The following is an 18,209-nucleotide window of genomic DNA, read 5'->3' on the forward strand; positions in this document are numbered from 1 at the left end:
AATAGTGCAGTTTGTGAGCCATATTCATGACCACGAACATCACAGGTAAGAGGAGCGATAGAGAGACAAGTGGGCCTCAGATGGTATTGGGCCCAATAGATGGGCCCAAAGAGACAAGCAGGCCTCGTATGGTATTGGGCCCAAGAGACGGGCCCAAAGAGAAAGGCCCAATGACTTGGACCTAAAGGGGGATGAGGAGAGAGAGGAAAAGAAATGGAAGGCAGTGAAAGGAGGGAGGAAGGACGAACAGTGAGGGGACATCCAAGATTAGAAGGTATGAATCGGGTTCATACAATGGCGCCGTCTGTGGGGATCGAAGGATAACCAGAAGTTGCAAGTTTAATAAGTATTATAGAGAGAAAGTTTATTGGTTTCGTTCCAGTAAATTAGATCACGCATAGCATAACATAGCAGAGTGGTAGTAGCGCACGGCGTCTCGTATGTTTTGGATCTAAGAAAAACTTTTAGATTCTATGTATGGCAGAAATTTTTGGATTTGCTTGGACCAAAAATGGGTGGACAAGAAGGTGAAATGGGTCGGGCTCAACCCATTCCAGTTCTGCTGGTTCGTTCCTATTCGGTATCTGCAACCTGCGGTCCATCCTCACCGTGTTGCACTATGCTAGTTGATTTGGAGGTTTTGTTTCATGGGTGAAAAAGAACTGAATGGAACTTCTAATGCCCAGGAAACCACTATGAAAGCAAACCCCTTATTGCTCTTATCTTCTATGAAGTCTCTGGAGGACCTTTTGGGGTTGAAGATTCAGTCAAGGCAGGAGGGGGTCCCCTTTTATCGTTGCTTGGTTTTTTAATTTTTCCTCTACTTTGGAGTGTTCCAGAAGCCTTAGTTATAGCGAACGTGCTACAAGATTTCCAAAAATGGCGGGTATGTTCTCTGGATTTCAGCAGCGTTTGGGCCCTTTTAGGGTTTTTAGGAAGGATTCTGGAGGTGGTTCGGTGGAGTTCTGGATAATGCACTTTACCACATTTTGTTTCTAGATTACTTGAAACGTTCTTTCCCAATTTTCAACCGGTTGATTGCTCGAATTCTAGCTTTGTTGGGACTTACTGTGTCTTTGACATATTTGAATTATAGAGGACTCAATATTGTTGGGTTACAGTTGTTTCCCTTGCCACCTTCTCACTTTTGCCATTTTTAGTAATGGGACTTCTTTCAATTCCTCGAATAAGTCCTAAAAAATGGGTAGTCATTGATTTCAATAAGAGGGATTGGAGGGGATACTTTAATAGTATGTTTTAGAACTTAAATTACTGGGATAAAGCAAGTACATTGACAGGGGAGGTACAAAATCCAAGCTAGATATTTCCAAAAGCCTTTCTTGGGGTTGTGGTTTTGGTGGTTTTATCATATTTGATTCCACTCCTAGCAGGCCCTGGAGCTTTGGACACTGGAGCGACTGAGTGGAGTGATAGTTATTTTGCGGAAGTAGGGATGTTAGTAGGTGGATTCTGGCTTAAGAGGTGGATCCAAGCAGCTGTAGCAATGTCTAACTTGTGGTTATTTGAGGCAGAGATGAGTAGTGACGCCTTCCAGCTTCTTGGGATGAGTGAGATGGGAATGCTCCCAGTTATCTTTGCTTTAAGATCAAAATACCCCACCATCAGCATCCTGTGTTCTGCGACTGGGGTCATCTTCTTATCATGGATGAGCTTTCAAGAAATTATAGAATTTTTTAATTTCCTCTATTCAATTGGTATGCTACTTGAGTTTGCCGCGTTCATTAAATTGAGAATAAAGAGACCTGAACTTCATAGACCCTACAAAGTTCCATTATAGACGTTTGGGGTTACAATTGCTCGATCTTCAAAGTGTCAGAGTGAGTGGTTGATGAATTGCTTGGATGAGAGAAACATTGGCTGGAAATGCAACAATGGCGCTTCAAGTTCGAAATGATTAGAGTGGTGGATCAGTTCGAGATAGCAGAGTGGGAGCCGATGGCTATTATTGCTGTCATGTTCACTGCCCTTTTTACTACTCCGCAGCATGGAAGATGCAGTCACGACTATTTGAATGTTTGTGGGTTTGTAATAGATACCTCAATTTGTAAAGCATTTATTGATATGTACTCAAAGTATGGTAGGATAGATTTTGCAAGGGAGGTTTTTAACAGGATGCCAAAGCGTGATATCATCTCGTGGAATGCTATGATAGCTGGGTATGGAATTCATGGTCGTGGTAGGGAGGCACTCTTGTTATTCAACGATTTGCAGAATGAGGGTCCAAAGCTAAACTATGTTACTTTCATATGTCTCCTATCAGCTTGCAGCCACTCAGGCCTTGTTCCCCTCCTAGCTTAAGCAATACGAAACAGCACGTCCTCTCGATGTTTCTCGATTTATCTTTATGATGTGTTCCTGACTTTGCTTATTTTTTTCTTTGCCTTTCATGACAACAAGTGGGAGAATGGTTTGAGAATTACGTAGCTTCATATACTATGGTACTTTTATGCCTTTTGTGTAGTGTGCAGTTACATAGCTTACAAGATCAGACAAGTACGAGCGGAATTACATCTCCATTGTCAACTTGGGGGCAAGCTGAGTGGCCCGGGTAAACTCAGCGGCCTCCAACATCTCCAGTGTCAACTTGGGGGCAAGCTGAGTGGCCCGGGCAAACTCAGCGGCCTCCAACATCTCCAAGGTCAACTTGGGGGAAAGCTGAGTGGCCCTGGCAAACTCAACGGCCTCCAACATCTCCACGGTCAACTTGGGGGCAAGCTGAGTGGCCCGGGCAAACTCAGCGGCCTCCAACATCTCCACGGTCAACTTGGGGGCAAGCTGAGTTGCCCGGGCAAACTCAGCGGCCTCCAACATCTCCATAGTCAATTCTGGGACAAACTAAGCTACCCTCAACATCTCTATGGCAGCGGGAGGGGTAAGTCCACTGATAAAAGTGATTTTACGTATTCTAACTATCTATGCGTAAACACAAATAATCAATTTACGTAAATACGTGTTTATATCAATATTCCTACTCTCAATAACGAAGTAATATATTAGAGTCAGGATTTGTTCCACTCTTAAACCCTCAAGGCTTAATTAGAATTCAACTACTCGACACAAGGAACAATGGTGAACAATGAGAGTAGTGTGTGATGTGAAATTTCTAATATCATTATACTATCATTTCTATATGAAATTGAATACAACATAATCTAAAGATTCTAATTTTATGAAATTTAACTAAACAATAATCCAACCCAACATCAATAACTACGAAATGACTAACAACCAAGAAATGAAATTAGATCTAAGCAATAGATAAATGACAAAATCGAATTTGATCAATAATAAACTACTTTATTTATCTAATGAAGCAATAACAATATTTTAATACTTTAAATTAAAACAAGGGAAATGAAAACTAATTAAAATGGAGATTTAATTCTAGATCTAAAAATTATTCTAGATCTATCTTTTTCTAACCCTAAACTCCATTAACATTAGCTTCCTAACCTAACTTATTTTCTAACCTAACTATCTACCATTAACAAAGAGCTAAGCTTTTGTTTTTATATGTTCAGATCCAAAAATCGTGCATGGGCTTGGAGCCACATTTTGGGCCAGAGAATCAGGCCCAAAACCCAATACTTTTAGTCCAAAAAGGCCTCTTCAGCTGCAGTTGACTTCGACAGACTTTTTGTCCACTTCTGCTCCTCTTATTGGGCTAAGGCTTAGACTATTGGAAATCTCTTTTCAAGCCGGTCGTTTTGTCGTAAGGTATGCCCAATTCCGAGGTCTGAGTCCAAAGATATGGTCTTCGGAAGTTCTGTTGACTTTGTGCCTTTATTTTTACGCCCGCGTGGACTTTGACTTTTCATCTTTTGACCGGCTTTTCTGAGGCTTTGTCTTCTTGGAAATTGGCCTTTAATCACAGAACTCCTTAGCAACCGACCTTTGCTCCTTTATCTCGCTAAAGTGACACATTTCTCGCACATAATGGACTTTGAAGCCCGAAATGCATAAAACACGTGTCAGTATTAACTCTTACTTATTATTCACATAATTGGTCTAAAAGTACGATTGTTAAGGGGTTAAAACTACAGTTTTGGGCTCTTATCAAACCACCCCCAAACAGCATTTTGCTTCTCCTCAAGCAAATATGAGAAATTAGAATAAGTGACAAAAAATGGAGTTCTAACTACTCTCGTTTCACTGAGTGCGATTGCATTGACCATATGCAACAAGGCCTTAAACCACTAGGAATTCCCTAGTGGACGAGTTATAGCCTCGTGAGAGTTTTCCAGTGAAGGTACTCACAAACTTCATCTATACTACAACGACTAAGAAATAAAACTATTGTTCCTCATTCATGTCTCAACTATCTATACATCTCACTAGCAATTGAAAAAGAGTAACCAAGTCAAAAACCTAAACTAATATATGCATAATAATCAATCATCTATGATACAAATATATATACTATGAGTAATATTATGAAATGTCTAGCAGGTTCGTTTCTGAAAACTCGGAATAGCGTCCTTAAGTAGGTCCTCACATAAATGTCAAGACAAAAACCACTCTGATTTTTCCGCTCAAGTTTAAGCTACTCCGATTGTGCGGTGGGCACACTTTACCTTACAATCTCAATGACAAACAAGGAAGCCGGAGTCGATCAAACACATCTGCCACTTACTATCATACTAACCTATTCCTAATTGAGCTAGAGGTCTTTATTAGGTGTTGCGGGGATTAGGAGATGGTTTAAGAAGGAAGAAAATGGATATTCAAAAGGACAAGTCTGAGATAATAGAGTTTTCATATTATGTAACTTAGAGAAAACCTTGTTATTTTCTTTTTCTTCTGTACTTTGTTTCCATCCTTAGCCATATTTTTCTTTTTCTTTTCTTTGGCTTTTGACTCCCTTTTATTCTATTTTTGGAGTTTTTATTTATTTCTCTTTTTTTCTTTTCCTTGGATGGAAACTTCTTTTCTTTTTCTGAAGCAACTAACTAATTTTTGTTTACACAGGTTTTTCTTTTCTTCTTTCTTCACTCATTCTATTCTCAGACTTATTCTTGATTGGGTAAGTTGAATTTTTTTATTTTGTTTTGTTTTTGTAACAGGGTAAAGAAATTGTAGTTTATGGAAGGCTAAAGAAAGGCTCAGAGGGGTGACTAGTGGAAAATAATTCATAGGTTTGAATTTATGGCTATATCGATCCAAAGAGGGCCTAAATTCTTGCTTAGGATATGGCATAGTGATCAAGCAAGTGGACGTGTGATTTCTCTATCCGGATTTTACTTCTCTCTTGTGTCATTTCTCAAATGTTTCGCTCATATAAGGCTTTAGGCTATATTCTCACAGGATTTGTAGAATAAGTACTCTAGCCTAGATTTGAGAAACTTATCGCTAACAATCATAGATACTCATGTAATATATTTATAGATAGATGCAAAGATTATTACGTACATATTAACCTAAGTTTCTAACAATTATTCGATGCAAAAGCTACATTGAGACTTCTAGATTGTTAAGAGCATAGAGAAAGAAAACAATACCAATATTCCTAAGTGTATAGCATAAACTTATTTATTTATATTTTTGAAATTTTTAACTTGAAAACAAATGCATATTATACATATCTATATCCTAACGGATGCCTTAATTACACATGTTTCTATGCCCCCTAAAACAAGAAGCATGCTTTGTCCTCAAAGCATTTAAATAAAGAGGGTAGAAAAATACCATGGAAACGCGTGAAATTCTGGAACATCCGCAAAACAAGGTTAGAACATACAAATATAGGAAATAAAAACCGACGCGAACTCTATAAGAGTTAAAGCCCATTATGGGGTTAAGCAATTAAATTGCTTGGGACATAGCGGACACTAACTGAAACTAAAAGCTTACCTCCACTCTGGCGTTTTTCGTCATCCTTCCTTCTATAAAGAAGTGAGGTTCCTTCAAGATCTTGCCATGCCATTATAATTTTCCAAGCTTGCCGCCATTTATCATCTACGGATGCTAACTTTGTTAAGCGCCACTTGGTGGGATGGGGTGTAAGGTGCAACCTCGATGAGGTTGTATCCTCCACCCTTGCCAAGTCATTGCACGGAAAGATCGGATAATACAATTGGTGGGTCTCACAATTTCGACCCCAACCCAATCGTGAAGCGGGCACAAAAATAGGAAAGAAAAGAAACATAGCATAATACGGCAACTAAAAACAGGCATAAGAAGTTACTTATGCCTCATGCTATGGGCTCATGCTAAACTAGACATCAAGGTTCTGGGAAGGTCATGGCACATACGTCCCGTGGCTAAAGCAAGGAAGACGCTGCAAGTGGCATCATTCATAGAAGAAAAAACGCCATTCCCCTAAAATGTTTAGCATGATCCAAAACATAACAGTTCCTATGTTCATGGACAGGCTACCAAGGGCGACGTTATATTCGGGTTGGTCCCCGATACGGAAAATGCCTGCCCCATAAGCCTCATGCAAAAAGTCATAAGTGTAGACATGCATATTATCTACCTAATAGCATCATGGGTCTTGTATTTCAGCGGGCATGGCAAGTCCAAGAACAAATACTAGCAAGAACCATAAGCGGTTCCCAGCCTACGTGTGTGATCACCTCGCGAAACCAAGCACCATAAGTAGTGCTTTGAAACAAATCTTTGAAAGACTGTTTCGGTATTATTGTAGGAGATGTCATCTCAACACTACGCTCTGGAACAGCTGCAAATCACCCGGGAACAACCCGCAGAAAACTGGAATTTTCCGTGTTCACAAAAGGCGGTAGCAGGTGCGCTTCCACTTGGCTGGTCGCTCTCGAGGTTTTGGAGTTACACGGTGTTTGGCGCCGAGTCATACTCAAGTCAGGGGGTCGCGCTCGAGGTTTTGGAATTCCAGTGTTTGGCCGAAGTCGCCGCCACCTTACGCTGAAAAGCGCGCGCCTCTGTACAAAATTTCGACAAATGTGGGAAAGCTGAAGGCGCTCCTCAAGCGCTTGCTCCGAGTCTTGAAGATCGAAAAATGAGACGAAACGTGGGAAACGTGGGAGTGAAAGGTGAGAGATGGAAGTTAGGTGTAGTGTGGGTTGTGAGTGTAGAATGAATGAAGTTTTTATAGGTTTTGAATTGTTAAAACGAATCGGTAGGTTGCCAAAAGCTTTAAGGCAATTTCAGGAAACAATAAAATTTCCAACCCGAAAACGGAAACAACTCATATTCTTGATTCTATAACAACCCTAATATCTTTTATACTGGATTTAGACTAGTAAGTTTTAAACTCTCTTAGATTTCATCCTACAACCACATCTAATCATAGGTATGCCAATGACGACAATATTCTCAACCTTCACTCCAAAACAAACTCTAAAATGGAGGATCTTCTACAAATCATGATAGAATAAATAATACCACCCCCAAACAATTCGGGAATGTGGGATTAACAATAAAATCCATGCACAATTTGAAAAGAACAACATTATATTAAAATTCAAATTCAAACAACATTTAACTACCAAATTCAAAGTTAACTACGGAATTTAACAACGTAACATCCTATCTACTAAAAATAATAAAAACAACATCAAAACAACAAACAAGGAGAAATCTAGCTACTCTTAAAGGGAGCGAGGTGGGGATGAGAATAGGAAGTTTAGTGATCAAGCATGGAAAAACCAAACACTTTACCCCAAACAAATTTTTGAAAACAGGTTTGTAAAATTTGTTTTAAAACGTAAGGTCTTTTTAAAGTCGATTCCCTAGACTTAAAAGTGATATATATGTATTTACATGCAGTTTCCCATATATCAATAATCTAAACAATTGTGGATCTTTCCATAAATATTTAACATGGAATGCACCACCAAACAGAATTAAACTCCAAAACTTTCTCTCTGACCTGAACTTAGTTGAATAAGAAGGTGTCAAGTGAATGATCGTGAGTAAATGAATGGTTTTGGAAAATAGTTGGAATGTGGATAAGTGTTAGAAGAAAAGGGTGGGAAGAATGATTGGATTTTATGAGGGATTAACTCAGGTGGATGGTGGTAGGGTGGTGCTCTAGGTAGTGCTTGAGAAGGTGGATCATCACAGCTCTTAGAAACTCGTCGAATTCCTCATCTAGGTTGTTCGTGATCCATATAATTATGGTATTCATCTCCATCTTTGAGGAATTCATCTATCTCGTCTATTGTGAGGTTTAGTCCATCTCTTCTATGGTCAGAAGGTAGGGTTGAAAATTCTTTCTCTAGTTCAGTTATGTTCAAAGATTCAAAATTGTGATCTTTGTCTTCTTCCATAAGAGGGATATGTACTAGTGTAGGGACGACATCGTCGGAAGCACTACTGTGATATACAAAACTCTCAATAGACTTAACTTCACCTTCTACATGAAAATCTAGTTGTTCATGCGGTGTTTTATCCCTATACCTAATATGAGGGGGAACATATTTGTTAACCGTTGCTTTATCTTTTATCACTTTCCAAATAGGTTTCCATATTGGAACCTCTACAGGTGTAGGGTCTTCAATTTCTATGACCGTATTTGGTATGGTATCATTTATAGTTTCTTGGGTGATCTTTAGGCATAGTCACTTGGTTATCAACTACTCTCCCCGAACGAAGGGTAGTGATCACCTGTAGGTCCCCTTGGTTTATATTACCATTACACTGAATACTTTTTATTTCGAAGGCGGTGTTCGTTAACTTAGGATTAGGCACTGCTTGACTTGGAAACACGCCGGTTGGGTTATTATTTTGGTTAGAAGACATGTCAATAACCTTTTGGCGCAAAGATTGCATCATTTGCATCGTTTGTTTCATCATATTAGAGTTTTGATCATGCTGATCTTTCATCAAGTTGGAGTTTTGTTGCATAATTTGATTTTGTTTCTCCAACAAGGTCACTACTACTTTGTTTGTAGATGGTTGTATTGGAATTAAAGCTTGTTGAGCGTTCATGTCTTGATGTTGATAGTTTTGGGTTATGGATACTAAACCTCTATTCTGGTCACCTAAGTTCCCTTGTCCTTGATGTTGAGTTAACTGGTTGAAGTGTGATGGTTGTGGTGGTGTTTGTGCATAGACAAGAGGACAATAGAAGTCGGAATGCTCAAGACTACGACAGATATTACAACGAGTAGAGTAAAGGTTCATGACTGGAGTGGGTTGTTGTTGAACAAAGATGGCATCTACCTTTTTAGTGAGGGCATCGATAAGAGTTTTAAGCTCGGGATCATGTTTAACCTCAAGAGAAAAAGGAGAGGAGCGGGAGGAATCGTTATCTCCCCAATTGTTGTTCTTCTTAGATTGATCTTCTAAGAATTTATAAGCCTCCAAGGCTCCTTTACTAAGAAAACTACCCCCAGTCTTGATATCTAGAACCTCCTTATGATAATGTGAAAGCCCTTTGAAGAAAGCACGAACAAGCGTGTCTTTCGCAAGATTATGATGCGGGCATTCAATGAGAAGATCAGTGAAACGATTCCAGGCCTCTGAAAAGGATTCATGAGGATTCTGGCTGAAGAAATGAATCTTGTGAAGCATTTCATCTGTCTTTAATGGTGGGTAAAATTGTTCCATGAACAATTGAACAAGTTGAGCCCATGAGTCCATAGAGTTTGGCGTTTGGGCAGTTAACCAAGACGCCGCCTTATCGGCTAAGGTGAAAGGGAATACCCTCAGTTTAATTTGTTCCGCACCAACCGTAGGATGATGGAATGTTGTTATGACTTGTTCAACCCTACGCATGTGCTGATAAGGTTTTTCATGGTCTAAACCATGAAAAACGGGTAACAAATTAAAAATATTTGGGGGGATTTGGAAATCCCCCACTAGGTCTGCAAGAACGATGCACGACTTAGGGCCATCGTTTAGGGCTTTATAAAAATCAGAGAGAGGAGTCTCTTGTTCTTTAGCCATTGATGCAAGTGTAGTGTGTGAAATTCTAGATAGGCGTGTTGTATTTATTTCTACGAAAAACAAGCCTGATTATATTAGAATTAAAACTCCTCTGACAGAAGAGGCGAGGAGTGGAAGAAGGAGTACCTGAATGCCTCCTTGCTACACGTTTGAATAGCGTCTTGTATACTCGATCTCAGTGTATTTAATAAGTTAGAAACACTGAGTAACTTGAAGAAATAAAAATTTGCATTTACCTATGAAAATTGGGCTGTTCACACTGAATTTTCCTTCGAGGGCGCGGGTGCCCTCTGTTTTGTCGAATGTCCAGTGTTTTGGGCGCGGGTCGCGCTCCAGGGTTTTCAAGTTTTAGGCCTTTTATCGTACTCCAAAAAGTTTGAAATTTTTACAGTAATTTGCTAAGACATCTATCAAGTAGCCTGTAAAATTTCAGATCAATCGGAGCTATGAAACTCCCTCTACTGCCCTGCAAAGTTTGCAAAACAGTTTTCGGATACAATACAAACAACCGAATGGTTAACCCAGCAAAACAAAGCCAAAAATTTCCAAATTTTTACTGGAGACTCCTGACAGATCCTTCTTGTTCCTGTAAAACTTTTAGAGCAATTGGAGTTCTACAACCTCTCCTTATCGGCTGGTGTTCCAGATGATAAGTGTTTGCAACACTGCAGAAACACACTGGAAACACTCTACTATTTCGGTGGTCAAAACAAATAAAAAACTCGTAAAATTTTTACTACAAACTCCTGACTTAGGATAGATACTCCTGTAAAAATTATAGAATTTTTAGAACTCCCTAAGTAACCTTACTCGCCTGTTTTTCAAGAATATACGGTGTGAAAACTGAAATGCAGCACTGTAAAGATCGTATTTTTTTCACAAGGTAAAACAACTTTGAAAAATCTGAAAATATTCCAGTAAATCAACAACACATTAATTATTATTTATGAAAATTTTCAGAATTTTCGAAAATTTAGAAATACCTTCACCGCAGTGTTTTTTCTGTGAATGTGAATCCTATGCCTAAACTGAAGCGATTGAAGCAGTTCGAAAATTCAAGAAATAAGAATGAAAAATTAAAAGGGTGGGTGGGTAGAGAATGGGGATTGCCCTTGGATTCAAGCAATTGAATTCTTGTCATGAACGAGACTAAGATGGCAGCCATTTGGGATAAAAGTGATTTTTCGATTCTAACTATCTATGCGTAAACACAAATAATCAATTTACGTAAATACGTGTTTATATCAATATTCCTACTCTCAATAACGAAGTAATATATTAAAGTCAGGATTCGTTCCACTCTTAAACCCTCAAGACTTAATTAGAATTCAACTACTCGATACAATGAACAATGGTGAACAATGAGAGTAGTGTGTGATGTGAAATTTCTAATATCATTATACTATCATTTCTATATGAAATTGAATACAACATAATCTAAAGATTCTAATTTTATGAAATTTAACTAAACAATAATCCAACCCAACATCAATAACTACGAAATGACTAACAACCAAGAAATGAAATTAGATTTAAGTAATAGATAAATGACAAAATCGAATTTGATCAATAATAAACTACTTTATTTATCTAATGAAGCAATAACAATATTTTAATACTTTAAATTAAAACAAGGGAAATGAAAACTAATTAAAATGGAGATTTAATTCTAGATCTAAAAATTATTCTAGATCTATCTTTTTCTAACCCTAAACTCCATTAACATTAGCTTCCTAACCTAACTTATTTTCTAACCTAACTATCTACCATTAACAAAGAGCTAAGCTTTTGTTTTTATATGTTCAGATCCAAAAATTGTGCATGGGCTTGGAGCCACGTTTTGGGCAAGAGAATCAGGCCCAAAACCCAATACTTTTAGTCCAAAAAGGCCTCTTCAGCTACAGTTGACTTCGACATAATTTTTGTCCACTTCTGCTCCTCTGATTGGGCTAAGGCTTAGACCATTGGAAAGCTCTTTCCGAGCCGGTCGTTTTGACGTAAGGTATGCCCAATTCCGAGGTCTGAGTCCAAAGATATGGTCTTTGGAAGTTCTGTTGACTTTGTGCAATTTTGTTTACGCCGCGTGGACTTTGACTTTTCATCTTTTGACCGGGCTTTACAGAGGCTTTGTCTTCTTGGAAATTGGCCTTTAATCACAGAACTCCTTAGCAACCGACCTTTACTCCTTTATCTCGCTAAAGTGGCACATTTCTGCACATAATGGACTTTGAAGCCTGAAATGCATAAAAACACGTAATCAGTATTAACTCTTACTTATTATTCACATAATTGGTCTAAAAGTACGATTGTTAAGGGGTTAAAACTACAGTTTTGAGCTCTTATCATCCACCGTGGACGATGAGGTCCGAGTTCAACTTGGGGGCAAACTGAGCTGCCTCCATCATCTCCAGGGCAGCGGCTCTTTGTGTTAGGTGGGGTTCCGGATTCGTGGACCACAACTCTCTATACCTACCATCACCGCCCAAAGGATGGAGCCAGCATAGATGATGGGTTGTTTATTGTGGTTTATCAATCATCCCGTTTCATATTCTAATGGTACGGTATGTACAGGAGTTTACAACTTGTTGTTTATGGCTTTTATAGCTAGGGTGTTAGGTTGTTCATGGCTATTGATAAATTTTATTTGTGGCGTTGAATATATATGGAACCTAGTATATTTTGAGTCTGGTAGCCGAGTGGCTTCCCTACATAGGTACCCACCTCGTAGAGTTTTATGTTTAAGATGTGGATTGTTGTTTTATTTCCCAACCACATGCATATGCTGGAGTGTGCTTGGTGTGATATGGGGGATATGTTCAATGTTGGACCCTTACATATGTCGGTTACAAATAGGCAGATGCAGGAATTGCAAGATGAGAATGAGTGGCGCTATAAGGTTATTAGGTTTATGAAATGCTGAAAATTCAGAAGAGATGTTGCCAAATTTTTTCTAGAAAGGTCACGTCTTAGGTATATTTGTTTGAGTTTTGGAGTGCTACCAGTCAAGTTCTTCTCGGGTCCGCCGTCTTCATCGACAGACCCGAGAGGGGGCATCTGTGTGAGCCATATTCATGACCACGAACATCACAACTAAGAGGAGCATTAGAGAGACAAGTGGGCCTCGGATGGTATTGGGCCCAAGAGATGGGCCCAAAGAGAAAGGGCCCAGTAACTTTGACTTAAAGGGGGATGAGGAGAGAGAGGAAAAGGGGGGGGGGGGAAAGAAATGGAGGGCAGTGAAAGGACGGAGGAAGAACGGATAGTGAAGGGACATCCAAGATTAGAGGGTATGAATCGGGTTCATACAGCGACAGAAGCACACATCCTCATTAACACAGGCAAAAGTTCACCCTCTCGAGTGAATGATACTTCTACTGAGAAAAGCTTGGCTGAGATTGAAGAAGAGACAATTGCTACTATGAGTCCTACATCCATTAGTAGTAGCTCAAGTATTTTGGCTCCGGAAGTCTCTCCTGGGAAGAAACTTGCAGACTCATAAGCGGAAAAAATTCTAAAATATATAGGGGCCTTGACCACTCATGAGGAAGAGAGACCCCTGGATCTAGAAATCTCAGCACCTTCCAGATGGGCAGATTCGACAGAGGAAGTGGAACTAGAGGAACAAGGTAAAAACGTTGAAGGTCCAATGTCAGCTACTCGGGAAGGACAAGGACATAATACCAACAGTGGATTGAAACCATAGTGGCAGCTTCAGTAGCTGACTCCCCCATCCACTAGGTCCAGATCAAGGTCAAGGATTGGAAAGAGGGTGAATTAAAGGTGTTAAACCTTTCTATTCAATAAAACTCCAATATTCGCAATGAGGTGCATCTTTTGGAATATTAGAGGTTTCGGAAATGACAAAATGCAGAATCGATTATCGAAGTTAATCAATAAATGGGATCCTAATATTTTTAGCATAGCTAAACCAAAGATCAATCCTCAGGATATGTCTATGTCTTTTCTCCAATCACAAGGACTGAGTACAAATTTTCATCATAACTCAGAACAAAGTCAGGTTCCTAATCTATGGCTGTTTTGGAAGTCATCTATCACTCCTCCTAACCTCTTACATTGCTCATAGCAACATCTCACAGTGGAGGTAAAGGGTGCTCTTATCACAATAATCCATGCCCATTGTATATATATACAAAGGAGGCAACTATAGGCAGAATTACAGCATATCAGTATTGCTAATATCCTATGGGTCTTACTAGGGGACTTCAATGATTATTTGAGTTACTCTAAAAAGGAAGGGGGTAACAGACCATCAGCAGCGGTCATGAATGACTTTCGAGAATGTGTTAGTAATTCCCATCTTATGGAAGTCCCTTGCAATGGATTTCACCACACATGGTGGAATAAACAGGTGGGGAGATTTAAAATTGTGGGAAAACTGGATAGAATGTTTTGTAATGTTCTATGGAGTTCCAAATACCCAGGATGGAACTACAAAGCTTGCAACAAAGTTTGTTCGGATCATTCTCCTTTAGTGGGGTGCAGCATAGATATTTCGAAACCCAAGAATATACCATTCAAATTCTTTAATATGTGGTGTTCTTATCCTTCCTTCAGAGACGTTTGTCCAACAGAGTTGGGAAGCTCCTATCCTAGGACACTCGATTTTTGTTCTGACCCAAAAGTTGAAGAGATTAAAAGGGGCTCTGAAGAGATGGAACATAGAAGTATATGGCAACATCAAAGCTAAGGTGGAAGAGGAATCACGGATACTAGAACAGATGCAAGAACAATTTGATCAAGGAAACATGTCCGAGGTTTTCACTATGCAAATGCTGGATCAAGAAAACAAAGTGGAGGGGTTGCTGGAGCAAGAACAACGATTTTGGAGGCAGAAATCGAGATCAAAATGGGATAACGATTATGATAGAAGTACGAAATTCTTTCATGCATGCCCAAGCCAGTCTCAATAGAAGTAAATCAATGATCACCGAAATGAAAAATAATGAAGGGATTACTATGGACTCTCAAAAAGAGATTGGAGAATTCTTGGTCAAACATTATTCAGAGAAATTCAAAAAAGTTGAGCATGACATCAACTGGGACCTTATTCACACAATGCCTCAACTCATCTCTGAAACAGACAATGTATCTCTTTCAGCACTGCTAATAGCTCAAGAAGTCAAAGCAGCAATTTTTCATCTTAATGCAGATAGTTCTCCAGGGCCAGACGGCTTCACTAGGTTCTTCTTCCATCACTGCTGGGACATAGTGGAACATGATCTAGTAAGGGCGATAAGCTATTTTTTCATGAGGTTTAGATTACCCATTGGTTTTAATTCTAACTTCATAGTTTTAATTCCAAAAGAAAAAAATGCAAATCAGGTGAATAAATATAGACCTATATGCCTTTCTAATTTTGTTTACAAGGTGATCACTAAGCTTCTTGCTACAAGATTAAGTCCACTGGCAGAACGGATTATCAGTAAGGAGCAATATGGATTCATTCCGAACAGAAACTCACAGCAAGCTATTGGTTTAGCCTTGAAACTAATCAGTGAACTTCAAACTCCCAGACACAAAGGTAGCATTGCCATAAAGATTGATATCTCTCAAACCTTTGACACAATGGATTGAGAATTCTTATGGGCAGTACTCTAGTAATTGGGATTCTGCGAGACATGGATATAATGGCTTAAAGGTGCATTTGCAACCAATTCTTTATTTATCATGCTCAATGGAGTCCCCCAAGGTTATTTTACAGCATAAAGAGGTCTTAAGTAGGGTGACCCCCTCTCTCCCATGTTATTTGCTCTGGCCGAAGATTGTTTAAGTAGAAATATCAGCCAACTGGTTCATGAGAAGAAGCTACTTTTAATGGTGGTGAATGTGAAATATTGTAGCCCTTCGCATCTTATGTTTGCGGATGATGTGTTCTTATTCAGCAATGCTCACTTGAAATGCATCAAGCAACTAGTTAAGACTTTGAACAGTTATCAGGACTCCTCTGGACAGCTCATCAACAAGGACAAATACAAGCTCTTTCTCAGTCCTATGAACAATAAAAGAAATGCCCTTATTCAAGGGACTCTGAACATCAATGAAGGTACCCTACTAGAAAAATATCTTGGGGTACCTCTCATCAAGGGGAAAGTAACTAAAACGACTCTAACTCCTTTGGTGGATAAAATCAGAAAAAGAGTCTCAGGGTGGGCTGGGAAACTGCTATCATTCAGAGGAAGGGCCGTGTTGGCAAGACAGGTTCTCAACAGTATCCCTGTTCACAACATGGCCATTTACAAATGGCCAATCTCAGTGATAAAAGAATGTGAAACCATTATCTGGAACTTTATATGGAGTGGCAATCCAGCGGAAAGGAAGGAAATCACGGTCTCTTGGGATAAATCATGCAAACCAATTGAAGAAAGAGGTTTAGGGATCAGGCAACTCAAAGATATTAACCTCTCTATGCTTATGAAATAAGCCTGGTGCTTGCTCACAGAGGAAGGGGATTGGTCAATGTTCATGAGAGGTAAATATATAAATAGAGCTGGTGGATGGTCCAACTACAAAACCTCAACAGTCTGGAAAGGAATCAAATGGGCTTTTACCGAAATGTCCCCTCTACATGGACGGGTGGTTGGTAATGGAGAATCTATTAATCTTTGGAGGGAGAATTAGTTAATGCAAAAGCCAATTTGTGAGTATTTCCAAGAGGAAAGAAAGGAAATCATGAAATTTCAATCAAGACTCTGTGAATATATTCAAGATGATAGATGGTAGTTCTCTACTGAAATGACTCAAGTACTACAGCAGTTTGGAATTGAAATTTCTTCAATACCACAGCCGAATAGCTCTAAAGAAGATTCCAAAATCTGGATAGCTTCTACTACAGGGCAATTCACAGTGTTAGTGGCACATGAAGCAATCATGAAAAAAGTCGCCAAACCACCATGGTGTCCATTCATTTAGAATACTAAAGTCATTCCCAGAACACAAGGAATCGCATGGAAGCTTACACATGGGGCAGCTCATACTGATGATCAGCTACAGCGAAGGAAAATTCAGCTCGCCTCACGATGTTGCATTTGTCTAAACCAAGCGGGATCTCTGGCTCATGTCCTACTCCAATGCTCTTTCGCTAAGAAAGTATGGAGATATGCAAGGGAAATCTTCAACATTTAGAATGAGCTGGAATCTTTTAATGATGTGCAACAACAGAGTAAGCACTATAGTTCACTGATATTGGACATGTGGAAAGAATGCTCTTTGACAGCCATGGTAAACCTCTGGAAGAATAGGAACAAGGTGTTGTATGATGCTAAGGAGTCAAGTTTCAAGAAAGTGACCTTTTTTATCAGGAGAGCAACAATAAGAGCCCACCACAAGTCATCAGGTCAAATAGAGAATTCAGTACATGATCTCAAGGTACTGAAATGCTTTAATCTTCAACACAAACTCTGCAAATCCCCCAAAATCTTTGAATGTTATTGGCTCTTACCTACTCCGGGAATTCTTAAGATTAACATTGACGGATGCTCGAGGGGAAATCCAGGGAGGTCGGGATGGGGTTTGGTCCTCAGAAATTATAAGGGGAATTTTCTTGGTGCAGCAGCAGGTGGAATGGGCATAACGACTAACTACTTGGTTGAAACCATGGCAATTGTGCAAGCCATTAAAAAAGCTTTGGAAATGGGTTGGAGATATATATGGGTGGAATGTGATTCCTCCTCGGTGGTTAAAGCTTTCCAGAATAATACTGTGCATTGGAGATTCAAGCATATGTGGTGAAGGATGGAGGATGCAGCTGCATGGATCAATGTCACTTCAATATGGAGAGAGACTAACTTGGGAGCTGATAGCTGTGCGCGACATGGAGCTGCTCTTCTTCAAGGAGAAAGTATGTGGTGGGACTCTAGACCTCCTTTCATGAAGAATTTAGAGAACCACTATACTATCTATTTCAGATTTCTCAACTAAAGTCTCTTGTACTAGGAAAGATACACATTTGTTGTTGTTACCTTTCCTTAGCTACTCTTTTCTAATTAATTTTCATTTCCATGTAACACTTATTCTTTTATTATTAATCAATTACCTTTTAGTAAAAAAAAAAAGTAATTTAGGAACATTAAAGCCAAAAAGAAAAACCCTTCTCTCACCCTTTCTTAAATATTTGTTTTTCCCCATTCTCATAATAGAAGATTCTTAATACAACACTAGTCATGTGATTTTCTATAACACAGGCAAGGGATTCCACATAAACCAACCCTTAGAAGTATGCAATCTCTATTTTTCTAAGGGCGGTTTGAGGATCAGTTATGTGTTACTAAGGGTCACCCATATCACCATGATATTCGTAC

The 18,209-nt window shown here is 39.2% G+C and overlaps 1 protein-coding gene and 1 pseudogene across 1 annotated transcript; both read left to right on the forward strand.

Moving 5' to 3' along the window:
- The first annotated feature begins 647 nt into the window (after positions 1–647).
- Positions 648–2,590, forward strand: LOC147496994 (putative polyamine transporter At3g19553 pseudogene; annotated as a pseudogene).
- Positions 2,591–17,127: 14,537 nt separating this feature from the next.
- Positions 17,128–17,640, forward strand: LOC147496995 (uncharacterized). The gene has a single exon (XM_086562721.1). The coding sequence runs from the start codon at positions 17,128–17,130 to the stop codon at positions 17,638–17,640; it is 513 nt and encodes a 170-aa protein (XP_086418847.1).
- Positions 17,641–18,209: the final 569 nt, after the last annotated feature.

Source organism: Coptis chinensis, chromosome 5 (genome assembly GCF_015680905.1).
Source record: "Coptis chinensis isolate HL-2020 chromosome 5, ASM1568090v1, whole genome shotgun sequence".
NCBI classification, from domain to species: Eukaryota; Viridiplantae; Streptophyta; class Magnoliopsida; order Ranunculales; family Ranunculaceae; genus Coptis; species Coptis chinensis.